The 10,518-nt window shown below is 49.6% G+C and overlaps 1 protein-coding gene across 4 annotated transcripts; it reads left to right on the plus strand.

Moving 5' to 3' along the window:
* The first annotated feature begins 1,399 nt into the window (after positions 1-1,399).
* Positions 1,400-9,760, plus strand: LOC148163304 (uncharacterized). 4 transcript variants are annotated; one of them, XM_088026961.1, is made up of 5 exons: positions 1,400-1,483; positions 1,776-1,814; positions 3,590-3,772; positions 3,871-3,997; positions 5,797-9,760. In XM_088026961.1, the coding sequence occupies exons 2-5, from the start codon at positions 1,782-1,784 to the stop codon at positions 7,617-7,619; spliced, it is 2,166 nt and encodes a 721-aa protein (XP_087883087.1). In that variant the 5' UTR covers positions 1,400-1,483; positions 1,776-1,781; the 3' UTR covers positions 7,620-9,760. The 4 variants fall into 4 exon arrangements, with proteins under 4 accessions (XP_087883087.1, XP_087883088.1, XP_087883089.1 ...); XM_088026962.1 differs by having other exon boundaries at positions 3,698-3,772; XM_088026963.1 differs by lacking the exon at positions 3,590-3,772.
* Positions 9,761-10,518: the final 758 nt, after the last annotated feature.

Here is a 10,518-nt window from a genome sequence, read left to right on the forward strand (position 1 = left end):
AAACTCTGGGATTCTCCTGTCTAATATAAACAAGTTTACAGAACACCAACCGCAGTCAAGGCCACTCAGTGACCATGACAGACTGAGACAAAGACAAAACCATCTCATCATCATGTCATAGCACAGACAAAACCAAGAACTCTGTGCAAATAATGGAAATGACCAGGTATCAGCCCTCTCCTGGGTGACCTAAGGGATATAGCTAAGTCATCTCCCAGCTGCTGCTGGAGTGACACTCCCATCCCCCGCCTTGTAGAATAAACATGTGAGAACTTTGTGATGATGAATAATAACAACAGCCTGTATGTATTTAGCACTAGGCCCTGTGTTAAGTATTTATCATCTCATTTCCCCTGAAGTAGGTTGTACTATTTTCCCATTTTAGTTATTAAATTTGGGAGGAAGGGGGACAGTCCTGACTTGTAAGATTTTGTTTATTTGACAGAGAGAAAATGCACAAGCAGGTGGGGCAGCAGAGGGAGAGGGAGAAGCACGCTCTCCACCAAGCACTGAGTGAGCCACCCAGGTGCCCTGGTCATGACTGTTCAAGAGAGCTCCAGTCCTCAAGCTTAAGCTAGGGCCCTGCCCCCGGGGCTTACATGTCCGAAAGTGTAGGTTGGGTCAGAGAACTTTGATTTTCAGTAAGTTCACGGGTGATGATGATACTGCCCGTCAGGGGCTTAAAGTTGGGAATCAACGAATTAGAGCAACATTTCATGATACTACCGAAAGGCCCCACCAGCGAGGCATATGCACTATTCCATTTAAAGCTCAGTCCCCGCGGCGCCTGGGCGGCTCAGTCGTTGGGCGCGTCAGCCTTTTTGGGTCGTGATCCCGGGGTCTTAGAATCGAGCCCCACCCGCGTCGGGCTCCCTGCTCGGCGGGAAGCCTGCTCCTCCCTCCCCCACTCCCCCTGCTTGTGTTCCCTCTCTCGCGCTGTGTCTCTCTGTGAAATAAATAAAATCTTTAAAAACAAACAAACAAATAAGTAAATAAATCTCAGTCCCCAAAGCTCAGAGAGGTGAAGCAGCTCACTCAGGATTAAAAGACTGGATCACGTGCTGGAGACCTCTGAGGACGTGGCTCTGTCCCAGGTGACCACAGAAATATGGGTGCGTCCCCTTTAAGAGGAGCTTTGGCACTCCTGGACCGTATTTCTCCCTTATCTTTCTCCTCCAATCGGCCTCCGCCCCGGGCGGCTTTGCGGTTGCCAGGACAAACCGGCAGGACGCCCATCGCCTCGTCGATGCAGGGTACCAACTACATTACCCAGAAATCTGTGCTCGCCGCATCTACGTCCTGCCTACGACAGACCGGAAGAGAGGCGTTTCCCGCCGCCTGGCGAGGCTGAGGAGGGACTTTCGGCGTCGGCGTCGTGACGTCTTTTGCCTGTGCCGGGACTATCAGCAGCGGCGGCAGAGGCTCTGGGACTGGGGCGGGTCCGCTTCCCCCGCGGCTCTTCGGCACCGAGCAGGGAAGGACGGTAAAACACGCGCCTTTGTTGCCCTCCACGAGCCCCGTCGTGGGACCGGCTGCCTTGCGCGGAGGTGTCCCCCGGGGCTGCGCCCTTCCCGCGGCCTTCGCATCCGCGCCCTGTCCTCGTACGCCCCCGGCCGCGGCGCCCTAAGCCTGTGCGCTTTTTCACGCGGGGGAGACGGGCTCGGAGGGCGGCGGTCGGCCCGGGGTCTCCCCGCCTGGTGGAGCTTTGGGGTTCCGGCCGATCCCGCAGGGCCTGTCCGGTTTGCCCGCTTCTCACGACCCGGTTCCGCTCACAGGATCCCATGGCAGCCCTGGCGCTGATGGATGGGGCTCAGGTGAGCAGAGGGTCCCTCAGGCCCTCACCGACGCGGATGTAGGGGGTGGCGTGTTCAGGGACCTTCCTCACGTAGCCTTCAGCGCGCCGCGCTCTTGAGCGTAAAGGCGGCGGAGGGCGGTCAGTCCCGGCGGATATGTGGCGAGGTGCCCAGTACTAGCACCGGTGGGTTGAGGTGTGCAAGGGTTTCCAAGGTGCAGGAGCCAGCTGGTACAAACCCTTGCGGTGGGAATGAACTAGGAGTGTTCCAGGAGCCGAGGGTCCCTGTTACATCTGGTGAGAAGGCACAGCAGGTGGCCAGGAGTCAGGCCGGGAACGGCAGCTGGAGCAGCTGGGCTTATGTTCTGGTGGTAGTGGGAGCCATGGGGGACTTGGAACAAAGAAGGGAGATGATCTGACTTAGGTGTTAACAGACTCCGTCTGGCTGCAGAGCGGAAAGACTGGGGGCGTGGGGCTGGGCAGGGAGGCCAGAGCGGAGCTTACTTCGATAGACCAGGTGAATGTTGATGGTGGGTGGACCAGAGTGGTGGCAGTGGAGGTTAGGGAAGTGTATGAGTTTGGTGCTTGCTTTTAAAGTAGGGCCCCCTGGGTTTCCTGATGAGGCATAGTGATATTCTAGGACTCTTTAATTTTCCCTCTGTCTGCATTTGAGTCTGGGGACCCTGAATTGGCGGGGAGGTCATTTCTAGCCCAGCATTCTGAGTTCAGGCCAGGAGTTATATAGAGAGGTTCCTACTTCTGGCAGCCAATAGGATGAAGACTAAGGGTGTATTGGGCCCAGGAGCAGCCTTGTGTGAATGCTGGGAGGTGAGATTGAAGTGGGCGTCCTCAAGGAACCACAGATCTTAATTGTCTGTTGGGAATAGGGTCAGGAGTCAGACAGGAATGGCAGGCTGAGGAGCTGGGCCTCATTCTGAGGGTGGTGAAAGACATGGGAGATTTGGAGCAGAAGAGAGAGGCGACCTGACTCAGATTTTAATGGACTCCCTTCGGCTGCTCCTTGGTTGAGAACAGAGCATTGAGTACGGGTGGGGCACCTACCCCAATAGGCTGTGAGTGTTGATGGTAACTGGCCCGGAGAGGTGGCTGTGCAGGTAAGAGATGTTGGTGGATTTTGTATCTGTTTTTTAAGCAGGGTGACCAGATTTTCTGGTGTGAAGGGTGAATGAGAGAAAGGGATGAGTTGTGGGTGACCCTGGGGGTTTTTTGTTTTGTTTTGTTTTCTTTACCTGGTTGAGTGATGGAAATGCCATCAACTGAGATAGGGAAGCTGGTAGCAGGAGTAATTTTCTGTGATTATTTTGGGAGGTAGGCTTTTCTCATGTTTAGTTTAAGAAGTCCCAGAGACTCCTTAGTTGAAACATCAAGCTGGATATAGGTTTTTAGTTCTGGGAGAGGTCCTGGTTGCAGAAGTTCAAAAGGTGGGGGCCGATGTGTGGAATGGGGTGAAGCTGTGCGTTACATTTAGGAGGGGGTATCTCCAGGTCATGGCGGCAATGCAGTTAATAACAAGAAAGTTGAAACTTGGGACTGAGGACTGGGTCTCTTGCATAGGCGCTGGGTGACACTGGTTCCTGTCACAAAGATATCTGAGCACTTCCCACACACCACGTGCAGAGTGGCATGGGGGTGTGTGTGCCCTGTAGGTGCACATGTTGTGGACCAGAAAGTTGTGGTTGGTAAAGATGGTTCCAACTGGGAAGAAGGGGTAGTTCAAAGAATGATGTACATGTTGGGAGAAGTGTGAACTGATGGCCTTGTGGTTGTGTCTGGGAGGCATGGCCTGGAAGACACCAGGAGAACTGGCCAGCTAGAGAGTTTGGTGCCCTTCATGGAAGACCCACAGCTTACACAGTATTTATCTGCCCACCTGCTTGGCTCCAGGCCGCACACAGTGATCAGAGAGACATGAAGAGAGAGCAGGCGCTAATGGTGCCAAGGCCTGATATCTCCTCTGAGGTGAGAGGCTGGAAGGAGAGGGACCAGGGGTGGTTGTGTGAGTGGACAGACAGGTGACCCCTGTGGCCTGTGGGTTCAACTGTCCCCCGTCGTGACAGGGCTGTGTGACCTTCGAGGATGTGTTCGTGTACTTCTCCCGGGAGGAGTGGGAGTTCCTTGAGGAAGCTCAGAGACTCCTGTACCGTGATGTGATGCTGGAGAACTTTGCACTTGTGGCCTCACTGGGTAAGTCTTTGTTTTATCTACTGGTATATGGCAAATTACCCCACAATTTAGTGGCTTAAAACAGTAAAAATTCACTGTTTCAGTGCATCAGGGACCTGGTGACAGCTTACCTGCGTGCTTTTTGCTCAGGCTGTCTCATGAGGTTTCAGTCAAGCTGTCAGCCAGGGTTGTGTTCTCATCTGAAGGCCAGTCTCAGCAAGAATCCACTTACAAACTCACTCATGTGGTTGTTCGCAAGATTTCGTTTCTTGTGGCTTGTTGAACTGTGAGAATAGTTCCTCTCTGGCTCTTGGCCAGTGGCTTCCCTCGGTTCCTTGTCATGTTGGCCTTTCTCTAGTGTACCTCCTAACATGGAAGCTCCCTTCTCTCCAAGGAAGTGAGTGAGAGAACGCCCAGGATGGCATCCGGTCTTTTTCTAACCTGGTCTTGAAAGTGACATCCCGTTATCCTTAGAAATGGGTCAGGCAGTCCAGCCTACAGGAAGGAAGAGGCTTACACAAGGGCGGGAATACGGGGAGGTAGACAGTCCCAGGGCTATCTTAGAGGCGGCCTTCCACAGGCCCTCACGTTCCCTCCAGTCCCTTGGGTTTGGTTATTCCCCTCTTTCCTAGAGACAGCTCTTTTTGTCCAGCCAGCTCGGTGACTCTTCTCCCTCCCTTCTTAGGTTCCCAGAGTAGGGAGGGCTGTGGGTACCAGGGCTGGGCTGTGTGCAGTATCCCCTCCCTTCCTGAGCAGTTCCAACACTTTCTGCCCAAAGTCTTGCAGGAATTGGGTTAGGGGTTCAGGGCTTTTTCAGTCTGTTCAACAGGTTCAGCATGGCTGGTGCGCTCCTTGGCCAGGTAACTGTCCAGATCCATGGTACCTTGGTGTCCCAGGTTCTGCCCTCATTCTGTAGTTGACATTTCCTGGGGCCTGAGCATGCCAGGAATTACAGGTACTGGTGTGGTCACTGCTCATGGATGTCTCAGGGCTGTTCTGCTAAATCCTCCTTTGAGGCTCTGTTTTAACATTTAATTTTCTTCTCTGTGGGGTGGGACTGCCTGGGCCATTCATCTGCCCTGTGTTTTCTTGACAACTTCAGATCCCATGAGGTGGCTCAGTTGGAGAGGGGCAGAAAGCCCTGGGTGTCTGACAGGGCAGACCTGACTCCAGCCACAGTGAGAGAGATGCAGAGAGGACCTGGCCCTGCAGAATGGGAGCTGGAGGAGTGGCATGTTAGTGCTGGGTTCAGATCATACTTTCAGCCTACTTTGTGTCCACCGGTGTTTTTTTCTCAAGGCCTATAGCGATACCTCATTTCTGCCTCTCCTTCCCCATTCTTGGCACTTTGTCCACTTGTAACTTCTCTTCTGTCTTCCATCGCTTGGCTGTTTCCTCCCTTTTCTGGCTTCTGTGTCTCATTCATTCTGCAGTGCTGGCTACTTTAATGTGCAATGAGTTGTGCACATATCCTTAAGAACCAGCTGCTTATTCGCAGTCAGATTTTCCTGGGCCTGGACACATCCTTCTGCACAGAGCTCGGCTGGCACCAGCAGCCAAGGCCCTACTCCACAGAGGAGTGAGCTGGAAAACTGTTCTCTGTTCCCTAGACCATGTGCCACCATCGTGTCCACCCTTACTATGACCTTTAGAGACCTGGGACTGGCAGTGGGCCTTTCCTCACCCTGAGCCTGCCTCCCTTGTCCCGCCAGCAAGCCAGTGCCCTCATTCTTCGGTGTTTCACACACACACACATGTGATGGGGCTGCTGCTGTCCACCAGAGTCAACAGGTACCTCACCAGCATCTTTTTGCTTTCAGGTTGTTGGCGTGAAACAGATAATGAGGAGACTCCTTCTGAGCAGAGCGTTTCTATAGGATTGTCGCAGCTCAGGACTCCCGAGTCAGGTGCATTTATCCAGAAAGCCCACCCATGTGAGGTGTGTGACCCGCTCTTAAAAGACATTTTGCACTTGGCCGAACACCAGGGATCACACCCCTTGCAGAAACTGTACACACGTGGCCCATGTGGGAGAGGATTCTTGATCAGTGCAAACTTTTACCAGCACCAAAAGCAATATAATGGAGAGGATCTCTTCAGTGGGGGTGTTAGTGGGGCCTCATATATGAAGAGCTGTGCAGTCCACATGTTAGGGAGACCCTTTACTTGCAGGGAGGAAGGGATGGACTTGCTGGACAGGTCTGGCCTCTTCTTTTGCCAGACCACTGGCAATTGGATGATTCCACACGAAAGGACTGAGTTCATGGAATCTTTCCCACACAGCGCCAGTCTTCGCCAACACCAGGGAGACCATGATGGACTGGTGCTTTTCAATTGCACTGACAATGGGAAGGGCTTCCTGAATACCTTTAGTCTCCTTGGCAACCGGGTAAATGATACTGAAGTAAGACCTTTTAGATTCCCACCTTGTGGAAGTATGTCCAAGGAGAGATCAGCACTTACTAATCACAGAAAAGTTCACAGTGGAGAAATATCACATGTGTGTAAAGAGTGTGGAAAGGCCTTCATTCATTTGTCTCACCTAAAAATGCACCAGAAATTTCACACTGGAAAAAGACATTACACATGTAGTGAATGCGGGAAGGCCTTCAGCCGCAAAGACACACTTGTTCAACACCAGAGAGTTCACACTGGGGAAAGGTCTTATGACTGCAGTGAGTGTGGAAAAGCCTACAGCAGAAGTTCCCACCTTGTTCAACACCAGAGAATTCACACTGGCGAAAGGCCTTATAAGTGCAGTGAATGTGGAAAAGCCTTCAGCCGCAAAGACACTCTTGTGCAGCACCAGAGGTTTCATACTGGAGAAAGGCCTTACGAGTGCAGTGAATGTGGGAAATTCTTTAGCCAAAGCTCCCACCTTATTGAGCACTGGAGAATTCACACTGGGGCAAGGCCTTATGAATGCATTGAATGTGGAAAGTTTTTTAGCCATAACTCGAGCCTCATTAAACATCGGAGAGTTCACACAGGAGCAAGGTCTTATGTGTGCAGCAAATGTGGGAAAGCTTTCAGCTGCAAAGACACACTTGTTCAGCACCAGATAATTCACACTGGAGCAAGGCCTTACGAGTGCAGCGAATGTGGGAAAGCCTTTAGTCGTAAAGACACACTTGTGCAGCACCAGAAAATCCACACTGGAGAAAGGCCTTATGAGTGTGGTGAATGTGGAAAATTTTTTAGCCATAGCTCCAACCTTATTGTACACCAGAGAATTCACACTGGAGCGAAGCCTTATGAGTGCAGTGAATGTGGAAAATGCTTCAGCCACAATTCCAGCCTCATTTTACACCAGAGAGTTCACACCGGAGCAAGGCCTTATGTGTGCAGTGAATGTGGAAAAGCCTACATTAGTAGCTCCCACCTTGTTCAACACAAGAAAGTTCACACTGGAGCAAGACCTTATGAATGTCGTGAATGTGGGAAATTCTTTAGCCGAAACTCTAGCCTCATTCTACATCAGCGGGTTCACACTGGAGAAAAGCCTTATGTGTGCAGCGAATGTGGGAAAGCCTACAGTAGAAGTTCCCATCTTGTTCGGCACCAGAAAGTTCACACTGGAGAAAAGCCTCATGAATGCAATAGTTTTGACGATCCTTTAGCTACATCTCTTAAACTTGTTTAGCATCAGAAAGCTCACACTAAAGAAAGGCCTTATGAATGCAGAAAATGTTCCATCTCTTTGTTCGACCTGATAGGATTCACACCAGAAAAAATCTCTGTAAGTACCCTTTGTGAGGGAACCATCAACCAGCAGGTGAACCTTGTACATTCATACAGATATCATGGGGAGATTCCCAGTTAGTACCACATAGGTGGGAAGCTTTTATAGGTGCATTGCACTTTCTAAACTGTCCAGGGCTCTTGACAGAGTTCTGTCACTGCCAGTGCCTGTGGCAGAAGCCATCTCATTACTACCAGCTGTCAAAGGTCCCACAGTGTGTGTCAGTCACTCCAGTATGCTCGGGGAAGGCAGACCCCTGTGCTCCCCCTCCTGTTCTCTGGAGGGAATCAAGAGTGTCCTGAACCCAGTGAGATCCTCACTGCCTCCCCCGTGACTGGATTCTCAGTGGACATGATCCAGCTCTGGCCAAGAGGATCTGAACTGGAGGCTGCTGGGGATTTCCAGACAAGTTTCTCTTCATAAACTATGTTGACTAAACATAATAACCGTGAACTCATTTGTCGTCTTCTAAATCACCCATCTTTAGAACTGCTTGTCCCATGCTGCTCCGATTCATGCAGTGACACAGGCCTACTGTGGCGATCTCTACTGTTGTTTGTGTGGTGGGGTCTATTCACTGTGTGGAACAGATTAAGAAAAAGTCGGGTTCTTCCACCAACTTCATGTGCCTCAGAAGGGTCAGCAGGATGGCAGAGAACAGATCTCAGTCTAGCTGGCCTAAGTTGCATTGTGCCCAAGGCTTGCTAGAAAAGAGCGAAGAGCTTTGTATGCCTCATCCTGTGGCCTGGACGGCAAGATTTCCTGTGAGCCCAGAGTTCATTTCTGAGGAAGGCATAGTTGGTGTGAAAATCTCCAGTTCTTCTGGAAACATGAATTGGGTCTCTTGTTCCTAGGGAATGTTCCATATTCCCCAGCACTTTTGAGGGATTTCTGTCTCCTAGATCTGCATAGGAGCCAGTGCCTGATGTCCAGAATCCCATAGGCAGGTGTCATTGACTGGAAGGCCTACAGGGCAAGGTGAGGCTCATAATCGGTACAGAAACACTGAGATAATGGAGTGGGGATGAATGTGGCCAATGAGAGGATATGTGTCTCTTCTAGCAGAGGCGTCTACAATGTCCATGTGATTTTTGCGGGATGAGAATATAGAAATTCTCTGGACCTCAGACATCTGTATTTCCTGTGGCCAAGGCCACTGTCAGTGTCTAAAAGTTTGTGGATTCCTGTACCTCCCTGGGCTGTTGATGTTGTGGCCATAACTACACAGGCAGGAACCTCAGCATCGACAAAAGAGAGATCCAAGGATAGGGCTTCCCTGACCCAGGTAGCATTCCTGGTGACTGACGTGGACATGGATTTCATTGCTCTCCAGTTTTTGCTGACATTGAGGCAGGGTTCATTCTCCTAAATTGGGAGAGGGATATGGGAGAACCAAAATAGTTGGCAGATGTGACTTTCTAAGAGGGATGGTAAATAGGGACTTTATGGGGAACACTTAGTTCTCAAACTTTATTGAGGTATGACTGACATGAAATAAACTGCATATATGAAAGTGTGAAATGTATTATGTTTCAGCATATGTATATACCGTGAAACCGTCACCACAATCAAGATAATGAACATATTCAACACAACCCAAAGATTCCATGTGTCCCTTTATGATCCTTTTGTCTTAGTCTTTCTAATACCCTTTGCCACAATTCATAAACAACAAGCATTTTCTAGAATTTTATATAGACAGAGTCATATGGTATATACATTTGGGGGAGTGGGGACTCTAGCCCTTTTCACTATCCATAACTATTTTGAAATTAATCCATCTTGTTGCATGTATCAATAGGTTGTTCATTTGTATTGTTGAGTATTATTCCATTATATGCATATACCACAATTGTTTTTTATCCATTAAGCTATTAGTGAATTTTTGGGTTGTTTCCAGTGTGGGGCTGTTACAAATAAAGCTGCTCTGAAGATCTCTGTGCAAGTTATCACTTAATAACATTTCATTATATAAATACGCCACAGTTTGTCTGTTCACTACTGAAGGACATCCTGGTTGCTTCCAAGTTTGGCGATTACGAATAAACCTGCAATATACATTTGTGTGTAGGTTTTGTGTGGATGTAAGTTTTCATCTCTTGGTTCTAGCCAAGGAGTGTGATTTACTGGATCATATAGTAAGAGTATGTTTAGATTTGTAATAATTTGTCTTCTTTTTATTTTAAGATTTTATTTATTTGAGAGAGCACAAGTAGGGGTAAGGGCAGAGGGAGAGGGAGAAGCAGACTCCCCACTGAGCAGCGAGCCTGACATGGGCTCAATCCCAGGACCCTGGGATCATGACCTGAGCCATAGGCAGACACTTAACCAACTGAGCCACCCAGGCGCCCCTGTAAGAAACTGTCCTGCAAAGTGGCTGTACCATTTTGCATTCCCACCAGCAATGAATGAGCATCTCTGTTGCTCCACATCCTCATCAGCATTTGGTGGTGTCAGTGTTTTGGAATTTGGCCATTGTAATAGGTATGTAATGGTATGTCATTGTTGCTTTAATTTGAAATGCCCTAATGACATGAATATCATTTTCATGTTTTTTAACACTATCTTTTGCAGAGGAGAATTTTAATTTTATTTATTTATTTATTTATTTATTTATTTTTAAGATTTTATTTATTTATTTCACAGAGAGAGAGAGAGAGCATGAACCCAAGCAGGGGGAGTGGGAGAAGGAGAAGCAGACTCCCCGCGGAGCAGGGAGCCCGATGTGGGGCTCGATCCCAGGACCCTGGGATCATGACCTGAGCCGAAGGCAGACGCTTAACGACTGAGCCCCCCAGGT

Source organism: Eumetopias jubatus, unplaced genomic scaffold (assembly GCF_037043125.1).
Source record: "Eumetopias jubatus isolate StellerSeaLion01/CBP00866 unplaced genomic scaffold, mEumJub1_p1.0 scaffold_10, whole genome shotgun sequence".
NCBI classification, from domain to species: Eukaryota; Metazoa; Chordata; class Mammalia; order Carnivora; family Otariidae; genus Eumetopias; species Eumetopias jubatus.